Source organism: Mesoplodon densirostris, chromosome 15 (genome assembly GCF_025265405.1).
Source record: "Mesoplodon densirostris isolate mMesDen1 chromosome 15, mMesDen1 primary haplotype, whole genome shotgun sequence".
NCBI classification, from domain to species: domain Eukaryota; kingdom Metazoa; phylum Chordata; class Mammalia; order Artiodactyla; family Ziphiidae; genus Mesoplodon; species Mesoplodon densirostris.
This window is the reverse complement of record NC_082675.1, coordinates 38,212,529-38,234,572: the sequence shown is the minus strand read 5'-3', so window position 1 is coordinate 38,234,572 and position 22,044 is coordinate 38,212,529. Positions and strand designations below refer to the sequence as shown.

The 22,044-nt window shown below is 36.7% G+C and overlaps 1 protein-coding gene and 1 non-coding gene across 2 annotated transcripts in view; one reads left to right on the top strand and one right to left on the bottom strand.

Moving 5' to 3' along the window:
• The window catches only part of THOC1 (THO complex subunit 1), a 43,700-nt gene that overhangs the window by 9,142 nt on the left and 12,514 nt on the right, over nt 1-22,044 (bottom strand). The window contains exons 8-11 of the mRNA XM_060118180.1: nt 19,095-19,177; nt 16,042-16,115; nt 14,056-14,164; nt 12,730-12,861 (exon numbers count right to left, since the gene is read on the bottom strand). Coding sequence (XP_059974163.1) covers nt 12,730-12,861; nt 14,056-14,164; nt 16,042-16,115; nt 19,095-19,177 — 398 coding nt within the window. The remainder of the gene's footprint in view (nt 1-12,729; nt 12,862-14,055; nt 14,165-16,041; nt 16,116-19,094; nt 19,178-22,044) is intronic.
• On the top strand, nt 16,250-16,322 carry TRNAR-CCU (transfer RNA arginine (anticodon CCU)). The gene has a single exon. It is a non-coding gene; the product is annotated as a tRNA-Arg (tRNA).

The window sequence follows — 22,044 nt, the reverse complement described above, 5'->3', positions numbered from 1 at the left end:
TGTACTTGCCCAGCCTCAAGACAGCAGAGCCAGAGTCAGCAACAGAGACATCAATGGTTTAATGGACGTGGAAGCTTACACGTTTGAAAGCGAGGCCTGGAGTGACACCCCACCATGTGTGGCAGACGGTGGGCAGGACGAGGCAGCAGTCTTCGCTCCCGGGGTGGGGGGGGGGAGGTTACCAGTTACAGTGGGAATTGATGTCATCGGTTACCAGGGAAACTAGCAGAGGCGCATGCCCCTCACTGCCCCTTAGGTAAGCTCTCCTGGTGGAGATCTTCTGACCTAAAGATTAGAACAATCACCAGCTGGGGCCTGGGGCAGGTGTGTAGAAGGGCAGTCATGTGAGCAGGGTGAAGGTGAAGCAGGCACTGGTCGGCAGGGGATGTACAGAGAGGAAGAGAACAGCCATCCTGGGTGACCTGGTCATGCAGCAGCCTAACATTCATTAGCCATTTACTCACCAGCCACTTCTTCCACAAGGCTGGTTCTTGTTCAAGCAAACGCCATGCCCTTTTTTCTTTTAATTTTAAACATACGATTGGCCGTCCAGTGGGGGTTCCCTCGCCTTTAGAGATGTGATTTAAGGATCTGATTCTGTTGCTGTATTAACCATCCCAAATTGGCAGGCTGGATGGCATGCTCCCAGTCTCCCTTTCCTCCACTCCTGGATGGCTTTATATCTCCGCTTGGGCTCTCAGTTCCCTGACCTGAACTCCACTGATAGTCACAGCTCCTCTACTACCATGGCCACAGCTGGACCTGGTTGTCACCTGCAGCTGCCCCAGCTCTGAAATCTAACTCACAAGACACTCACTTCAACCTCCTATCCTTCCCACTCAGTTGTCCCATTGTACCTAATATTTGGACTTTACTGAGACCTTAAGTTCCTTGGACCCTCTTATTTTCTGCCTATCTGTAAGTCCCATCCTGTTTTTACTATAATCCTGTTTTAGTCTAGGTAAAGGTCAGGAAACGTTTTCTTAGAGGGCCAGAGTAAATATTTCAGGCTATGTGAGCCAAGAGGCATATTATGGACATTATGTAAGTACTTATGTAAACATTTAAAATGTATAAAAACAACACAAGACAGGCAGTGGGCCACATCTGGCCTGTAGTCAGCCGACCCCTGTTCTACACTACGTGGTCTATCTCTTCAACGACTTTCTTGCCAACTTCCTTAACACCCTCGTCCCATACTTCTGTCACATCTACTGAGCAAAAGGGCAACTTGGAGCAAACCAACTGCTGGTCACCTTCTCTATCCTAACACTAAGGCTTCCCATCTAGCCGCAGGTGGAGCTGCTTGAAAAAAAATACAAATCAGGGCTTCCCTGGTGGCGCAGTGGTTGAGAGTCCGCCTGCCGATGCAGGGGACATGGGTTCGTGTCCCGGTCCGGGAAGATCCCACATGCCGCGGAGCGGCTGGGCCCGTGAGCCATGGCCACTGCGCCTGCACGTCCGGAGCCTGTGCTCCGCAACGGGGGAGGCCACAACAGTGAGAGGCCCACGTACCGCAAAAAAAAAAAAAAAAAACCAAATCACACAGCTACGCAGATGGTACCACTGCTATGTTACTGTCTCCAACTTAGAATTCTCCCTTGTCTCTAATCAGCAATCTTTATCTTCCAAGGCTGTTCTCCCTCCTATTCTCCACAGCAACTATTTCAAATACCTTGTACTTACCAGAACACTACTTACTACCCCTCTCGCTCTCAGTAGATACTTCCCTCTACCTTCAAGGAGGAGAAAAACTCATTAAAATGGAAGTTTCAGCTGCACCCACATCCTCGTTCGCCTCATTTCCTCTGCCACAACATCTTCAGGATCTTCGCTGAAGGTGATCCTTCTATCTGGACATCCCATCAGTTAACCACCCTGGTGCCTTATCTTCAACCCTTTCTTCTTTCCAGGCTCCTTTTCATTAGCATTTAATAACTTCTCTCAAAAAGATCCTACGGCCTCACCTTATCCTTCCTGAACAGCAAAGCTTCTTGTAAGAACTGGCTACATTCACTGTTTCCAATCCTCCCCTCAACATGCCTCAACCAGTGGTGTTCTGGGTCACCGATCCACGGAAAGTATTTTGCCAAGACCACCGATGACTTATTTGTTGTTAAATCCAATGAGCACTCTTCATAGTCCTCATCCTACTCGATATGCTTGGCTTCCATGGGGTCATATTTTTCTAGTGCTCCTCCAATCTTACTGGCTACTCTTCTATCTTCTTCTTCTCTCCTTCTCTTTTCCTTCTCCCTCAAATGCTGATTTTCTTCAGGATTTGGTTTGATGCTTTCTTCTCTTTCCAGTCTACACTCTCCTCTTTAATTACCACGTATAAGCTAATAACCAAACTATACACCAAATCTATACTCTCAACCTAGATCTCGCTCCTAATCTCCAGATCTGTGTGCTCAAGAAGCTACTACATATCTCTATATGAATGTTCCACTGACACTTGATCAGATTTCCTGTCCAAAATAAAACACACCAATTTCCTCAAAAAAGTCTGCTTTTCTCTGGTGTTGGCTAATTCACCGAGAGGCTCCACCATCCATTTGCCTAAACTACTCCAGGAACACTTCCTAAAAAAGCAGCAACCATGAGCCACAGGAGCAAACCTAAAGTTGGAGCGTATAGAAGAAAGAAACAGGAGGTACAAAGACTGAGGCAAGTAAAAGACTGGCCTCTTTGAAGACCCTGAGGCGTTCAGCTTAGAGTGAAGACAGGAACTCCTGGCTTGAAGAAATAGGTGCTGTTTATGAACTTTTCATCTACCTTGAGCTTTAAGTCCCCTATTCCACATTTATTTTTTATGTTGGATAATTTTTTTTGACAGAAACAATGGATTGAAAATAGGAGTCAACAAGACATTGAATCACAGGTGGGAGGGGACTAGTTTGATCATCTAAACTAACTGCATCACACTATCCTTAAGAAAATGAGGCCCTGACAAGTTAAAATGACCCCTGCAAGGTTACACAGCTAGTTAGTAAGAGGTGGGACTATCAACTGTATTCTTTCTTCGATAATATATATTTTCTAGTCCTGCTTTTCTTCAGTTATTTTTAAAATTACACCATTTACATCATGCATTGGGTCAAAAATTTCTTTGTTGTCTTTCTTTTGTGAACAAAGGGCCTTTTATTGTCCTTAGCTTTTACTACACCTCTTAGCTCAGGCCTCAGCCTTCCTGATTATTATTCTAAACCTAAAAAGGCTCAGGCTACTCTTCTTATTCTTATGTGCCTTTCTGTCAATAAATCGTACATACAAACAATATTCCTTTCTGCACATTTGAAACTTTTCATAATAAAAAAATTTTAAAGCAAAACAATGCTCTGGAAAAATTAAAGTAAAAAATTAAAGTATGAAGTATGAAATCTTCCATTTCTGTTACTTTAACACAAAATGCTTAAAAAATCTTTGCTAAAAAACAAAATATTAAGAGCATTCTCATTAATTAAATTCTTACTAATTTGTGATTATTAACACATCAGATCAAAATATCCAATTTTCAAATTGTGGAGTATTTTTTAAAGTTCAAAAAGGTACAGTTAATACAACATTCATGTCTCACGATCCACTTACTTATCAAATCCTAACATTTTTACTTGTTCCACATTTCTTAAAGAAATAGAATATTACCAAAACTGTTGAAGCCCCTCTATAAGCTCCCTCCACTATGGAAAGCACTACCATGTATTCGGTGTTGCTGATTCTAATGCATATTTTACACTATTATATATATAGAGGCATCTATAAATATCAAGGTATTTTGCATGTTTTCAAACTCTATACTACACACATTATTCTGCAATAAGCTATCTTTCATATATTATGTTTGACATTTACACAACTTGATACATGTAGCTCTAGTTTAGGGGTTGGCAAATTTCTGTTAAGGATCAGTAAATTATTTTAGGCTTTGTGGTCATACAGTCCTCGTCCCAACTACTTATCTCTGCTGTTGCCATGCAGAAGCAGCCACAGATGACACGTAAAGGAGTGAGCATGGCTGTGAGCCAATAAACTCATTTACAGAAATAGGCAGTAAGTAATGTGCCAACCCCCATCCTAAGTCATCCATTTTCAGTGCTTTATAGAACTCGATGGTATAAATTTACCATAATTTACCACCCAGCCAGTCTCCTGCTTATGAACATTTGGGTCGTTTCCTCACTTTCACTTGCAAACACCTAAGTTACAATGAGTCATCTATTTCCTTGTGCATATGTGTGATTCTCTAGGGCCCACATCTTAGAAGTTTTAACTTTGCTCTTTATTATAAAATTACTCTGCAAAGTGGCTGTATCAATTTATACTTCAGCGGTGTGTTAAAGTTCTCCTTTCCCCACACTTTTGCCAATACATTTCATTTATTGTTAGGATATTTAATTTTGGTCAATTTGACAAATGTGAAGTGATTATCTCATTTTAATTTCTTTGGCTACTAGTGACATTTAGCATCTTTTATAAGCTCATTAGCTATTTCAGGTTTCTACATTTGTAAATTACCTGTTCATACCATCTTTCCAGTTTTCCATTTGGTTGTCTTTTTGTCAACGGTATATTCAAAATACTAATCTTCCTCAGTTCTGGAGGTAGTGAATATCTTCTCCTACTTTGTGGCTTGTCTTTTCACTTTGTCTAGTCCTAGTTCTTTTTTCTTCTTTATACCTGTACTAATACTTACTGTTTTAATTATTAGAGCTTTATAGGTCTTAGTATCTATATCTGATAGGGCAACTGTTCCTTCTTAGGAGGAAGTAGTTACTCTTGGCTTAGTTACTCCTGGTTTTTTGCTTTTCCATAAAAACTTTAAGATCAACTATTCAAGTTCCCTCAAAAAGCCTGTTTGGATTTGATTTAAAATACACTGAATTTATGGACACATTTGGGGAGAAGTTGCACTGGGTCTTCCTATCTATAAATGTAGTCGTATCTCTTTATTTTTATAATTTTCTCCATGAAGATTACTCATAGGTATTAGTTTTCATTGCGATTTTAAATAACATTTTGTAACCAGTTACTTATAGGAACACTATTGATGTTTCTTTTGTAACTTTGCTGAAGCCTCCTTAATTCAAAGTTTGTTGGTTCTCTTGGATTTTCTCTGTAGACAATTATATTGCCTTCAATTAGAGACAGTTCAGTCTTTTCTCTCCAATACATGTAACTCTCATTTCTGTTTTGTTTTCTCTTATTGAAATGTAGGTCCTCCACTACAGCGCTGAACAGAAATATGGTTGGTAGATATCCGTGTCTTGCTCTTGAAATGACTGAGAATACTTTTGAAAGTTTGATCATTACATATGATGCTTGCTATAGGGTTTTTGTCAACCCCCTTAATCAAGTTAGAGAAAATTCCCTTCTACTTCTGATTTGGTTTTGTAATGAGTATTAGATTGTATTGAAATAATTTTCTTGGTATCTGAGATGATCATAGTTTTTATTTAAAAACTGTTAATCTATTAATTTCATATTAATCTTTCTGGTATTGAATCATACTTACAATCCTGGGATTATTAAAATATGAATAAATATTAAGTCTATTATTTAGAGACTTAAATAATAAATATTATTAAATATTATTATATTATTTAGTCTCTATTTTTTATTTATTTTATTAAATTTATTTATTTATTTATTGGCTGCATTGGGTCTTCGTTGCTGTGCGCAGGCTTCTCACTGTGGTGGCTTCTGTTTGTTGCGGAGCACAGGCTCTAGGCGTGCAGGCTACAGTTGTGGCACATGGGCTCAGTAGTTGTGGCGCATGGGCTCAGTAGTTCTGGCTCACGGGCTCTAGAGCGCAGGCTCAGTAGTTGTGGCGCATGGGCTTTGTTGCTCCACGGCATGTGGGATCTTCCCAGACCAGGGCTCGAACCCGTGTCCCCTGCGCTGACAGGTGGATGCTTAACCACTGTGCCACCAGGGAAGCCCCTAGTCTCTATTTTTTAAAAATAGCTACTATCAATTTAAAAAATTGATTTGTGAGTTTTTACAATATATTTTTCATCTCTATTCATAAGTGAAATTGATATATATACTTTTTTTCTTGGTCTGTCCTTATTGGGATTTTATTTAAAAGTTACATTAATCTCATATAAGGACCTGGGTTGCTTTTCCTCTATTCCTTGAAGTGCTGATAATACGTACCTAAAAAAATCTGGGCCTGGGCTTCCCTGGTGGCGCGGTGGTTGGGGGTCCGCCTGCCGATGCAGGGGACGCGGGTTCATGCCCCAGTCCGGGAGGATCCCACGTGCCGCGGAGCGGCTGGGCCCGTGGGTCGTGGCCGCTGGGACTGCATGTCCGGAGCCTGTGCTCCGCGGCAGGAGGGGCCCGCGTACCGGAAAAAAAAAAAAAAAAATCTGGGCCTGATGTCATTTGAAAGGTGTCACTTTGTTGACTATTTCTTTAATAGTTATATATTTATTCAGGCTTTTAATTTCTTTGTGAATCCATTTTGGTAATTAAGTTTTTCTACATAATTACTATTTCATTAGATTTGAATATAGTCTCCTACACATTTTACTGTCTCTGTATTTCCAATTACTCCTATTTTGTTTATTGGTACGTTTTCACTTTTTTCCTTAGTCAGGCCCGTTCTACAAGAACTTCTACAAAAATTCTTTTTATAAAATTTTTCTTTTCAAAGCCTTGGTTTTCCTGATATGTTCTATAGTTTCGTTGTTCTATTTCATTAATTTGTGCTATTATTATTACCTCTCTCTTGAGGTTTATTCCATATCTTTTTTGGCTTCCTGAATTCTCAATTTGTCACTCATAAATTTTTCATTAATGCATTTAAAGTGGTAATTTTTATCTCTCACTTTATTTGTGACCTACACACGTGACATAAAATACTTTGTCCTTCTTCAGAACTAGGCTCCAAATCCAGTCTACACTGGCAGGGTATTTTTTTTAACCCTATCTTTAGTCTTTCCTAAATGGCTGCTTGGCAGCACCAAAGAATTTACTCTTATCTTGCTTGCATAACTATGGACTGACTCACACACAGAAGGGATTCTAAAAATAATAAAAAGAATGATGAGTATGCTCTAAATTTTCCAATATGTTCAATGGTATTTATGGAGCTGCCCTGTGTCAGGCCCACAGAGTATAGGAGTGTCACAATAAAGAGGGCGGCTCATGCCTCCCACCTTGCGGACCATTTCAGATTGATTTTATGCATGTAAAACTTTAGTAATTGTGTTTACCTTTTCAGATGAGTGGAAGTACACCCATATGTTAAAACTGACATGAGTGTCAGCAAAAGTCTTCAAACAAACTGCAGTTTGTAAAACCCTAATGATTCATCAATGCCTTCATGCCATAGAACTGGAATTCAGCAGAGAAAGTCAAACATCAAAAGAGAATTCTGAAAAATAAACTAACCCAAGAGTTTGTATATATTTCAACTATAGTGGTTAGACACATTGCCTACAGCTCATATGACAATGAGATCTATAGTAAACAGAAGATTTGGTTTCTCTCCTTATGAAATATTAATAGTAGGCCAACTAAATTTCTGATACTTCCCCAGTGGCCACCCAAGGGCCAACACTGATGTGCTAGATAATGTTGTGTTAGATTACTTCATAGCCTGAATCAAGTGTGTCAAATATATTCTAATCACAGTTGTGAGAAGCCCAACCAGTCAACTCAGATGGATGGTGTCAAGACGTAAAGTCTAACAACTGATTTACATCAAGGTTCATCAGTGGAAAACATTGCTCTGTTCTTATTGAGAACTGCTGAGTGCTTATATGATTTTTAAAGTGTAAGGCCTTCCATCTTGGACCTATAAGAAAATGTCAGTGCCACCCATTTAACAGCTTTTTGCTATAACTTTTTTTTTCTCTGGGGGCACAGGGATCAATGATCTAGTTTCTACTTAAATTTCTGACAAATCCAGGAACCTCATGGTACACTCCTGGAACTATTTGGAGGGCTGGCTCTATCTCTGGTTGCAGACAAGGAAAACTCAAGCGGTGTTCCAGAGTTGTCCAAAAACCTCCCAGTCCTGTTTAAAAGGAGCCCCATATGAAACAACTGATGAAACTAAAGGAAATTATAGGAAAGTGGTTAGCCTGCCTGTCTGTCTATAGGAGGGTCTTACTTCTGAGGTCATTTCCTAACTAGGTTGTAGTTAGGAGGTCTCATAAAAGATGAGACCTGTCTTTGCCTTCACTACATAAACACTCAGCCTTGGCTATCTCTCAAATGGACAGAGAAAGTATGAAAAATTTAAGGCGGTAACTGATAGCTTCTTTCTGTCAGGAACTTTTTTTTTTTAAGTGACTAAAAGTTCTTATTTGAGAGCTCTTCATACAATGCAGAGTCTGGGAAGAATTGTTACTTCTCTTACCTCCAAGAACAAGAATGGCCTAATGACCACACTAGTGTGTGACTGTGGGGCAACCACTCTGGTAACTGATAGCTCTGGAGTATTCCCCCGGATCTTTTTCATTAGGTCACTGAGTCTCAACTGTAAAGGGAAGAGGAGTCGGTATTCTGAAGAACTGGGTAACCCTGAAGCTCATACCTAGTTACTGGCTGGCCTTTTTTCTGTAAGAACTCAAAGATACAAACATACATTCCTTTAACCATCATGCTAACACTCATGATACTTGGAATTTTGTTTTAAAATGTTGGTTCTACTTTTACATGCTACACAGTACTGAGGGAGAAATTCCTATAATAATACAGTGCCCTTCACACAGTATGATAAACTGGACAATTAGAGGTGAAATCCTCCCTTAAAATTTCTGAGTATGACTCTGGACTAAACTTAAGGAACTGGTAGTTCTCCACTAAAAATAATAATCCAGGGATTATTTTGCTACGTTAACAAGGGAACTATATTGTTGGAAATTAGTGTTTACAATCATACCCTAGGCATGAGTTTCTAGTGGAAACTTCACCTTTAAGAAAGAAGGTACGGTAAGTTAGAAACGAATCTATTTTATCTGTAAAATCTGTGCCTACCTGAAGCTGCTACATGATCGGCCTGTCTCTAACTAGAAAGGTTATATCATCCTTCCTAAGGATGATATAAGGAAAACTCTCCTAAGAAAGTTTGACCACATTCATGTAAGCAAAACACAAGAGTTCTGGGTAATAACACGGCCATCAAATGAGGCTATATGCTCTATTTGAGTGATGAAAGACCTAACCTTGTAACGACAAGACCACTCTCCCAAACCTGCTCACCACTGAAACGATGGGCTATAGAATTATACTCCAAATAATTAAATGGCGTTTGATTTCACTTAAGCTAGCTCTCACTGGCAAGAAATATATCCCTGAAAAATCAAGAGTGTTTCTGTCATTTACCAAAACTACAACCAGAAGAAAGTTGAGAAGTAACATTAGATTGGCACATACTTAGGTGGGATGGCCTTTTCAGAAATCCTGGGATATAAAACGTCATGTAAGGTGTTATAGAAATGCTAGAAGGCTTCTTTTAGTGAAGCAGTAAAACATCAAATGGTGCTATAGGTGGTGCATTACAAATATTTTCACTTGGATGCTGAGTAATAAACATTGGAAATACATAGGAAAAATACGAAGATTGCACAGGAAGGGTTCTTTTATAGGTTGAAATTTAAGATAAAGTTACTGCTTAAGAGGCAACAAATGGAAGTGAAGATGCAAAACATCACATGCCTTACAGTCTTTGTTGCAATTCTCTGTGCCTTTTTTCTTTCCCATATTGTAAAGTTTTAAGCTTCTAAAACCTGCTTTTCCCTCTATCAAAACGTTACCTAATGGAATTCCAGTGCTTAACCCTGAAAGCTCATGCTGTCTGCACTGCTGGTGAAACAAAGCTCACTCACAAAGAGTCAGTAAGGGAGACACACTATTCAGGGACCAGTTCTGACAAAGTGGTGAATGGAGATCGATACAAAAGCACTGATTTTACATTCCAATGTGGAGATGTCTCTGAAAATGTATAAATCCTGCTGCTTTCTAAAATGTCATTGGAAATGTCAACTGTCCAAAAAAAAAAAAAATCTTTTAAGATATCCAGGGTTTTGAAATAGTTGTCATGTCCTGAGAAATGTGACCTTTAACTGCTAAAGGCATATAACTCTTACTGGTTGTTGTATGTTTTAACTGTTTTGCCCTGATAATATTATTTAAATTGATATCTCAAGCTTTCTGAAAGGTATATATCTTTGGGAAGCTTCTTTGTTAAGTTAGAGGAGGCTTTGGCATTTTCTTTCCTTTCTAAATATGGTAAAATAAAATTTTGAATTCTTTATTCAACCAAAGAGTTTTATATGTCTGTTTCATTTAAATGAATAAATATACCTGGATTAAAAAAAAATCCAATGTGATAATCTCTCTTATTAGGTAAATTAAATCAGTTTATACAGTCATTACTGATATATTTGGACTTACCTAACCTTCTCTCTTTTTTTCCTCCCTTCCTGCCATCTGTTGGATTTATAAAGTAGTCTATATTCCTTCTTGTCCCCTTTTTAACCCCTTGCCATTTGAGAGCTACAGGCTGTTTTTCCTTTTGTGGTTTCCCTTTTAATATAATAATATCTAAAGTTATTCAGCATTCCTTTTCTCCTCCTGAGGATTACAAGGACTGTAGCATACGCTTAAATTACTCACTAAACATCTGTTTTACCCTCCCTGATTCTTATTGTTATCTAGTTTACATACTACATTAAATTTTTTTTAAAAATCAGTTATTATGACTTTTGATTTTAATCAATAGTAAACTGAAATATTTTTCAATTTCTGTGCTCACAATTGCTTTCTGTATTCCACTCCTTTCTTATGGATTCACTTTCCTTCTTCCTGAAGATCATCCTTTAGTAGTTTTTCACAATGATGGTCTTAGAGTAGTATGCTTTCCTGGTCTTAGAATGAAAATGTCTTTATTTCATCTACAGCCTTGAGTGCATTTAGCTGGGTAGGAAATTCTGGACTGATAGTTTTTTCTCAGAAATATTTCTCCACTGTTTTCTGGTATCTATTATTGATAATTGTTAGAAATCTGTTCCTTTCCAGTAGATTTGTGTTTTCTTCCTCCCCTCTTTGGTGGCTTTTAAGGTTTTCTCTCTATACCTGCAGTTACAGCATAATGTACTGAAGTATGGATTCATCTTTCTTTATCCTGCTTGGTAGTTGTAGCACACTTTTAATCTGAGAACTTGGGACTTCCTTCAGTCCTTTAGTTTCTCCAATATTCTCTCCATTTTGTTCTTTGGCAATCCTAAATATATGCTAGAATTTCTCAGTCTATCTTCCATGGCTCTTAACTGCTTTCAGGTTAACAAAAAAATCTGTCTCTGTGCTGTGTTCTGGGTGAACTTCTCATCATTAGTACTCTTGTCATCTATGTCCAAACTACAGTTTAATTCTATGTGCTGTGCTTTGGTTTCAGTGATATTTTTTCATTTTCAAGAATCCCAATTAGTTGTCATATTAAACTTTCCTATTTCATTTCAACTGAAATGTTTCAGTTTCACAATTTCTTACGCTCCACGGATGCTGTACTATCAATTATCTCTTTGATTATCCAAAACATATATATTTTAAAGTCTTGGTCATGTATCTAAAATAAACAAACATACATCCCAATAGTTGATTTTGTTGGTGATCTTTCTTAGCACTGGATTTCGGAATTTTAATTTATCAGAGAGTTTTGAATGGAAGGCTTTTGTTTTGCGATTGTTGCTTATTTCTTCTTCTTTATCTCTGTGTATAGCTTTTCCTATCTAGTAGTTTTGCACTTTCTTTTACCAGGTCCATGGGCCCAAGTCTGGAAAACAGTCTCATGATGACTTTTTGGAACAGCTGTTTCATGAGTATACTGGGGATATCTCATATCTGGTCATAGAGCAAGCAGAGGACACAAAGTTGTGCCTTTGTTATCCCTAGACCCACAACTTCCTATGAAACCACAGCCTTTGGCAGAAGACTGGTAATATCTACCTTAGCTTCTTTTCAAAAGTGGGTTAAGTTCTACCCCAGTCTCTGGCTTCAAGCAGTGAATATGGCTCTGGCTCCTGGTCCCACATGGATCTGGTCTCACTTGTAGCCAAGCTCCTGGTTGCCACAACCTGCTTGGAATATATAGTCAGCAGGCCCAAGGCTTCATTTTCACTTATTACTTGGCAGTTCTGGTCTGTGAGGATATTTATCTTGTCTCTGGAAGCCCAGCTTTGTCTTTTTGGTTTTCTCTTTTTATATTTTACCTGTCATTGCTATGTGTTTGGAGCAAAGGGAGTGAATCAAAACACAAACTCAATGTGCCATCTTGACTAGAAACTTACATAATGCCTTAGCACTGTATTTGAACAAAATTTACTTATTACTTATTAAACTGTGTAAATAAGATTAACAGGGAATTTTAAAACCCCTTATTTGTACCTAAATGGCAAACTATACAAAATACTTTCATAAATGCAAATGAAATCCTAACTTGAGGTTCAGAATATATGTACTTGAAAGTAACTAAAATGTATTTAATCCAAAATAAATCTACAAAACAGACAATGCAGAACTTTTCACCTTTGAAATTAAGTTAGTCTTACTTCTACAAGAAGAAATAGGACTCTCAAACTAACATTTATCAGTTTTAACCAAAAATAAACTAAGAAACTTTTCTACTGTATTTAACTTAAAAGGATATCAGCTAAATAGAGAAAACAAAAATAAAAACATTTCTTACTATGCTTAGCGAAAAAGAAAGATTTATACCTTTTCACTTGTTAAAAACTTTGCAAAATATACATGCTCTCCTCCTGTTTTCAATTCTTCCATCTTTTTCCTTGAGGCCTGAGTATCATCTAATTTATAACTCTTAAAAACAGCTAGAACTTCTTCAGAATACTGCAAAGTAAAAATATCAATTAGTTTTATTTGGCATTGTTGCCCAATCATTTGTTTAGTGCTTTTCTTTATCAAAATAATGTACAATTTATTCCCAGTTAACCATATATTCATCCTTAAGGCACACTAAACAAGAAAAATTATGATAGCAAAATGAGGGTAAAACTATTGTTTGTGAGATATCATGGTTACTGTAAAAGTAGGAATAAACTCTCTACTTCTGGAAAAATGTGATTTCTTATGCAGTTTGTGTAAGGGGCAAACAGAGAAAGGAATGCTTTGAAAGTATACAGAAATTTACCAGTAAAAGTGTTTAATCAGCAATGGAACTCTCAAGCATTGCTTGTGCTAAACACTGTGACCAAATTAAAAAATGATGTCAAAGCCTATCCAGTTGAGGAACAATTCCAGATGATTTCTCACTTACCACTTAATCTGAATTTGGATAGGTATGGGGAAAAAAAAGATACTGCATATAAAATAAAAACTTTAAAAAGTAACACAGAAAACACACCATGCTACTTTTAAGAGCTACCTATTAACTTTAGATTTTGATTACAACAAAAAGGACAAACTGACCTTGAAGGAGCCAAGAAAAAGAAATACAGAGAATTATAAGAATACAGAGAATTCTTATAAAAAAGAGGTTAGTAAACTTTTCCTGTAAACAGTCAGATAGCAAATATTTTAGACTATATGGCTCAAATGGTCTCAATCACAACTACTCAAGTCAGCCATTATAGCACAAAAACAACCACAGATAACACGTAAATGATTGGTGTCACTGTGTGACAAAATTAACTTTGTCGGCAAAAGTAGGCAGTAGGCTGGATGTGGTCCAAAGCCATAGTATGCAGAGTCCTATTCTTAGAGGATAGCTGAAATAATTTTGTGCAAAGACAGGATGTATTCTGCAAAAGTTCATCAATTCATGTTGACAATACTATGTAAAAAAAAAAAAAAAAACCAAGGCAGTAATTACTAAATTTTAAATCCTCAAGTCATTTATAAACTACTCTCAAAATCAACTGTTTATATATTAATTTACAATTTAGCTTCTATATTATGAAATAGGTATAAAAACATAAGAGGTAGAACTATATAGTGAAAAGTATGCTGGACAAGAGTCAAGTTCTGACTCTGCCATTAGCTATAAAATATTGGGCTTTTGGTAGTCTGTAATTGGCAACTCACCTTGAGAAAGGTTTTCCATGAAATTTTCTCATAGCATTGCACAGGGTTCCTAAAGTAATCCTGAAGTGACCAAAATTTTCGGTACAGGTTGTAATCAATTGGAATGGAGCTGATAAAATAAATGTTACATTAAATAAATCATTTAAGTTCTTTTAGAAATATCTAAATGCTTTAACTTTTCTTGGGTCACAAATCCTCTGAAAAAGGTAATGAAAGCCATGGCCTCTTTCCCCAGAAAAGTACACAAATTCAGGAATATTTATATAAAGGTCTATAAATAATTTCAGGGGGTACATAGACCCCTATTCCCTCTTTACCTTCAGTGGTGGAACCCCTGAATTTTGGCTGGATACATTCAGAATTTAAGGCTCTCTTTCCCAACCTCTCCTGCACTAGGTGTGGCCATGTGATTAAATTCTGGCCAGTCAGTGGGGAGCGGAAGTCATATGTCTTATATGGGCCATGTTTTACCATTTTCCCTTTTTGCTGGCTAGAATGCAGATATGATGATGAACCATCCTGGACTATATGAAAAAGAGCAAATACCAAGGCATGGTGGAACAAGAAGTTAGAAGGAACATGGGTCCCTAGACAATCTCCCTGAAGAGTGCTACTGCATCAGCCCTGAACACCTGTCTTCAGACTTTCACATGAGAAAGAAATCAATTTCTATGTTGTTTAAGCTAATGTTAATTTGACTCTAATAGTAAAAGCCCTAGGCATTATATCCTAACCAACACACAAAGACCTAGTATGAAACAAACACATTAGGTACATATCAACTTAGTATTACAAAAATGGCGTTACAATTCAATTTCTAATTCGGCTATGTTACAAATCTTCAGTGTCAATACATATTTTTTTAAACATCTTTATTGGAGTATAATTGCTTTACAGTGTTGTGTTAGTTTCTGCTGTATAACAAAGTGAATCAGCTATATGTATACGTATATCCCCATATCCCCTCCCTCTTGCGTCTCCCTCCCACCCTCCTTATCCCACCCCTCTAGGTAGTCACAAAGCACCAACCTAATCTCCCTGTGCTATGCAGCTGCTTCCCACTAGCTATCTATTTTATATTTGGTAGTGCATATGTCAGTGTTACTCTCTCACTTCGTCCCAGCTTACCCTTCCCCCTCCCCATGTCCTCAAGTCCATTCTCTATGTCTGTGTCTTTATTCCTATCTCGCCCCTAGGTTCATCAGAACCATTTTTTTTAGATTCCATATATATGTGTTAGCATATGGCTCAAGACATGTTTTAATTTTTAATTTTACAAGCAATCATTACACTACAAAATGTTTCAATTTTTGATTTTAAAACAGATGTTTCAGGGTTTATATTAGCAAAATCCTCTATATTACTAAAAACAGCCAATAAAGTCTTTTAAGTAGTAACCATATGTCAAAAATGCTTGAGGTTATCAACTGTTTCATATGTCCTCAAATGTCCACAAAAATTTTCAACATCACCTCTGTAAAATTAATTTTGCCTGTAAACACTATTGTATACTATCTTACTCCATTCTTTCCAAATAAACCTTAACAAGTTGAACCTATGGATTACAGTTAGCATCTGTGCTAAGCTTCATGCCCATACAGATATTCCATGTAAGACTGTCATTTTATATGGGAAACAGGAAGTAGGTTTAGTGATCCACACAGCACCATGATCTCAAAATGAAATGGAAGGGAGAAGGGAAGGAGTGCGTAGGTTGCCTGTGGTTGGCTTTTCAAACGTTATGAATATAGATAAGGTAGGTTACACCTAAACAATGGACTGCCTGCACACAATTTAAAAACCAACTGATACAGCCCATTAGTGATTTTGGAGTTGTAATTTTAAGTGATATACATTAAAGTTACAAACAAAAGAAATCTATAAGCATGATCTCCTTCCTCCCTGTCTACATTCTCACCTTAGTACCTGATAAGTCATAAGGTATTCTCTTTGTAAATCAAGAAATCTGAACTTCTAAACACTCACCAAGTTGTTGGAGCTTCATCATCCCCCATTTCACCTTCTTCCACATCCACTCCTTCTTCTCTGTCCTCCATGTGCTAAATTAAAAGAATGTACATCCTGTCATGAAGCAGTTGTCAGGCAGAGGAGAATTCTATATGACAGGGATCCGAGAACTCAAGAGCAGTATAACAATAATATAAGCTAGTCATGAAGACATGGTGCAGGGACCTCCCTGGTGGTCCAGTGGGTAAGACTCTGTGCTCCTAATGCAGAGGGCCTGGGTTCGATCCCTGGTCAGGAAACCAGATCCCACATGCATGTCACAACTAAGAGTCTGCATGCTGCAACTAAGATCCCACGTGCCGCAACTAAGAACAGTTGCAGCCAAAATAAATAAATAAATATTAAATGAACAAAAATTAAATATTTATATAAATAAATAATAATAAAAGAATATAAATACCTATTCATTAAAAAAAAAACAACAACAAAAAACATAGTGCAAAGTTTTAAACCAGTACTTTTCCAAACACAGTCAGTACATTCTCTCTGGGAATAGAGAATCTATGGCAAAATATGATTTGGAAACACAGTATACAATGACTTGTTGGAAAAGTGAGAAGATCATTAGTACAATAAGGATTCCAAGAACCACAGTAAATAACTCAAAGTGATTTAAGTAGTTTTTGTCCCCAACTTTAATTTGACCTTGAAAATCTTCCCCCACCTGTACACGTAACACTTATTATCTGGGAACACTTTAGGATATGCTGGGTGTACAGCTCCATATTGAAAAAAATTTTTTTAATAATTAATTTTTATTGGAGTATAGTTGCTTTACGATGTTGTGTTAGTTTCTACCGTAAAGCAAAATGAATCAGCTATACGTATACATATATCCCCTCGTTTTTGGATTTCCTCCCCTTTTAGGTTACCACAGAGCATTGAGTAGAGTTCGCTGTGCTATACAGTAGGTTCTCATTAGTTATCTCTTTTATACACAGTATCAATAGTGTATACATGTCAATCCCAAGCTTCCTATTCATCCCACCACCCGACTTTAAAATAACAAGTCTACATAGAATAGTCCAAGAAATACCTAAAAGATACATAAAAGGGAAAGGCAGATTTTGAAAAATCTTAAAGTCAGTATCATTTCCAAATTGACAATGATTACAATTTAAGGGATAAATTAAGGTACTCTGATTAATTTACAGTGAAATATTAGTTACACCTAATTAATAATTTTTTAAACTTTATAACTTGCTCCTAAATGAAGAGCAGGTGCTGAATGTCCAAAAATTTGCCAGCTCTGGACTGTCTTCTGGACACATCAAAAATAATCTTTAGGGGGTGTCCCTGGTGGTGCAGTGATTAAGAATCTGCCTGCCAATGCAGGGGAACATGGGTTCGAGCCTTGGCCTGGGAAGATCCCACATGCTGCGGAGAAACTTAAGCCCGTGCACCACAACTACTGAGCCTGTGCTCTAGAGCCCGCGAGCCACAACTACTGAGCCCACGTGCCACAACTACTGAAGCCTGCGTGGCTAGAACCCATGCTCTGCAACAAGAGAAGCCACCGCAATGAGAAGCCCGCACACCGCAATGAAGAGTGGCCCCGGCTCACTGCAACTAGAGAAAGCCCATGCACAGCAACGAAGACCCAATGCACCAATAAATAAATAAATAAATAGGTAGGTAATAGATAGATAAATAAATAAATAATCTTTAAAAACAAAGTTGATCTTGCTGATGTCCTTTTGAAAAAATCAGTGGGCAAATGATGGATTATTTAACAAATGGTTCTGAAATAACTGGCTCACCATTTAGAAAAAATTAAATTATAACTCAACTTACTCCAAACTCCAACCTTCCTGCTGGGTAAAAGATTTAAAAGAAAAAATAAAATCATAAAAGCACCAGAAGAAAACAAAGAATTACATACTCCTGTGTAGTGGAAGCCTTCAGTATGACACAAGGCTAGAAACACTAAAACAAAAGACCAACAAATGTTAATATTACTATATCCAAATTTAATAGCTCCATATAGAAAACTATAAAGTTACAAGAAAAACCATAAACTGAGGAAAAAATGTATCAACACACAGTAGGAATGAATTAATAACATTCTATATAATGGGTTTCTACACATCAATAGAAAAAGATGTTTCAGCAGTAAAATGGGCAAATGTCATGAATAGGCAATTCTCTTCCTCATTGTTTCTAATCAGCACAGAAGAAAAATAAATTCCAATAAACATACAGTAAGTTCCTCGACCTCATTAATAACCAAAGAAGTGTAAGTTAAAACAAAGACGACTTACCTTTCAAGTATGTATTAATTAAGCAAAAATTTTTTAAAACTGGTAATTCCCCACGTTGGCGTGAGGCTGTGGGGAAATGGGAAGGCATTCTCTATGTGCCACTGGGGGTGGTATAAATGGGTACAACTATTTTGAGAAGTACCCGGGCAACAGTTATCAAAATTTGATATATGCATTTATTTTGACACAGAAATTTCACTTATCGAAATTTATCCTAAGGAGACACCTACATAATTTAGCAATGATATACAAAATACTATTTACTATAATGTTGTTAACAAGTTTTCACTATTAGAGATTATCTAAATGCTCAGTGACAGGAGACTGATATATCCAAAGACTTATCATGAGTCATTAAAACACAGAGACAAATCTAAATGTACTGATGCAGAAATGCAACCATTTCATACTGTTAAAAGAAGAAAGTGAATTTCAGAACAGTATGTATTGTATGACCTCAATTTTGGAATAAAACTACATACACACAAAAAGTCTTGTAAGGACAAAAAAAAGAATGTTAAGAGTGGTTATCTTTGGGATTATGGGGTTATCTTTGGATTATGGGGTAGCTGCACTTTTTATTTTAAATATTTCTATTTTGTTTGCATTTTTTTTCTACACAGAATACATATTATTTCTATAGATTGAAAATAAAGGTTTTCAAAATTTTTGATTTAGAAGACCTATTCATCTGAGTTATCTCAATAACAAACTTAAAATATGTTATGTTAGATTTCATATCAGCCTCACCTTTTGACCCAATGTGCTTTCCTGCTCATTGGTATTGAAAACAGTGACATTTTCCAGATTAAACTGACTCTGCAAGTTAAGACCTATTAAAAAAAAAAAAAAAAGATTTTCAAAGCAAATCCATCAAACACCTAAACTTGTTTAAGAGTATAACTTTGTTGTCATATAACCAAAATACATAAAATGATAAATCCATAATTGAGCAAAAGATCAAGTCAGAATAACATCACACTTGATTTTCAAATTCTTTCTAAAATTCATTTTTTTAAGGTGCCTTTAGAGTATGCCGAATTCTGTATACACTGTAACAGATATATTGATCCTTGTTATTTGTGAATATTCTAGAACAATTTTACAGAATGCAATATGTAGTAATTTATAATTTTGCTGAAGCACAAATAGAAATTGTATTATTCAAAAAGTATGAATGTATAACAATATTTATAGGAAATACAGTTAGTGAGGGCCAGGTTTCTCGCTGTCAGGGAAAGAAGTTATAAATAAGCAGATCTATTGGTGTTAGATTAGACTCACAAGTTATCAGTCACTATGATAGCATTGTTTTCGTTGCTGGTCATTAAAAAAAATGTAGACAGATACAGAAATACAGATGCTTACATATACATGTTAGTATACATATGTATCTTTCCAAGCTCTGTCCACTGAGAGGGCTCAGAAGCAGTGATATTCTAGTAACAATTAGCATTATCTAGGTCCCAGATCTTGTCTTCTAAATACCATTTTTAAGTAAAACAAATCAGGCTCTTTGGAGAAGTGGCTGATTCCAGGGGTTGGGCAGGGAAAATACAAGATGTGCCTGGACTATCCTCACCTACATGAAAGAGCTCCCGATGGGGAAAACTATAAAAATTTGAGCAACAAAGTAAATAATGATATTATGAGATTATAACCCATATAAAATAAATATCCATGAGTTCATACTGAAATAGATGACTGAATTACAAGTAAACAAAGGAGAAGAGACAACTCTTCTTTTCTTTTTTCTTTTTTTTTGGCTGCACTGTGAGGCTTGTAGGATCTTAGTTCCCCGACCAGGGATCAAACCCAGGCCCCCTGCATTGGAAACACGGAGTCTTAACCACTGCACCGCCTGGGAATTCCCAAGACAACTTGTCTTTAGAGAAGAATCCCAATTCATAAACGTAGAAGGAATGAAAGAAATAGAAAATCACCACCAGGACAACCTAATAATAATCACTGCAGGCAAGATCCACTGATGAACAGTACTAAACTCAGCCGGCAAAGGTCTAAGGAAAAAAAGTATCTGCATAGCCTCAAAGTATCTCCCTCCAAATATTTATTAATTACAAAGGGGAAAATAGTAACTTTGTAGTAGAGAAATATGGTGATCAAGGATAATATCTTAAATAAGTGATGAAAGATAACACCCCCAGTAAAAAGACACATCAATACCATGTTGAAACGATGCACTGAGAAGGGCCCATCACCTCTGTGGTCTTCTTCCCCAAATCCATAACCTCAATCTAATTATGAAAAACATCACACAAACATGAATTGAAGGGCATTCTACGAATTATCTGACCAGTGCTCTTCAAAACTGTCAAGGTCATGAAAAAATAGCAAAGACTGAGGCACTGTCACTGACTGGGGAGATTGGGGAGATTAAAGTGACATCACAACTTAGTAATACAGGATCCCAGATTAGATCCTTAAAAAAGAAAGCACTGATAAAACTGGTAAAATCCAAATAAAGTCTGTAGCTAACAGTGCTGCACCAATGTTGATTTCTTAGTTTTGATAACTGTACCATGGCATGTACGAGGTTAACATTAGGTGATGCTATTCAGGTACTCTATACTATCTTTGCAATTCTTCACGTCTAAAGTTATTTTAAAACAAGTTTTTTTAAAAAGCTAGTATGCTAGATGACGTCATTAAGCTAGTGAATGAACCTGGCTGACCATTTAGCATTGACTACTTAAAATATTTTTGTCCATTTTCTGTTTATTACTCAACAAAGCACATGCCATAATTCTCAGGTTAAAAATCTCAGTCATACTTTACTAAACTTAATGGGTAAATTACATGTTAAGACAGCTTTCTGAAGGTCTTGGGATATACTCTAGTGAATCTTACGCATTTACAAATGTAAAAAAAGAAGGAAAAATACTGCAAGAAGATATCCCCAAATGCCAATCTAGCTTATGTTAGGGTGACAGGATTGATTATGAATTTTTTTTCCCTTCATTTTCCAAATTTTCTGAAATAAGGTTGGGTAATTTTATAATTTAAAAATTAAATTTAAAAATATAATTTATTAAAAGATATATATATATAGTTTAAAGCTACCTTTAGCAACATAGTCTTTCAACTAGTTAATAAGAAAAAAGTGATTTCTCTATGTCTTGTCAATTTAGGAATGTAGCATATTGAAAAAGAGGTTAAAATGTTTTTTAAAAAACGAGAGTGGAGGCTGGAGATAAACAGGAAGGACTAAAGAATGGCTGAGAATTGAAACCTTGTTCTTATGTTTTCTGTAAATTCCAGAAAAAGAAATCACAAATCAGTACTTATGAAGGGGCACTTCATTTCACAAAGAGATAGAGTTTCATTCATCAAATATTTAAATAGTGACTAGATATCTGGTATTAGAAGTTACTAGGCACAGAAAATACAGAGGTGAACAACACAAACACACTGAAAATGCCAGGTGGTGCTAAATTCTAAGAAGAGATTTGAAATCAGGTGGTGATAATGGGTAACTGTGGTGGCAGGTTTAGATTAGATGCTCAAAGACAGCCTCTCTAAGGTAGTAAAATTTAAACTGAGATTGAGTGACAGCAAAAGTCAGTAATGTGACAATAACGAACAAAAGGATTACAGACAGCAGAAAGAGTGCCAAGGTCCTAAGGTTCAATTGATCTTGATATTTTGAAGGTAAAAAGAAGGCAAGATGCCAGTTCAGTGG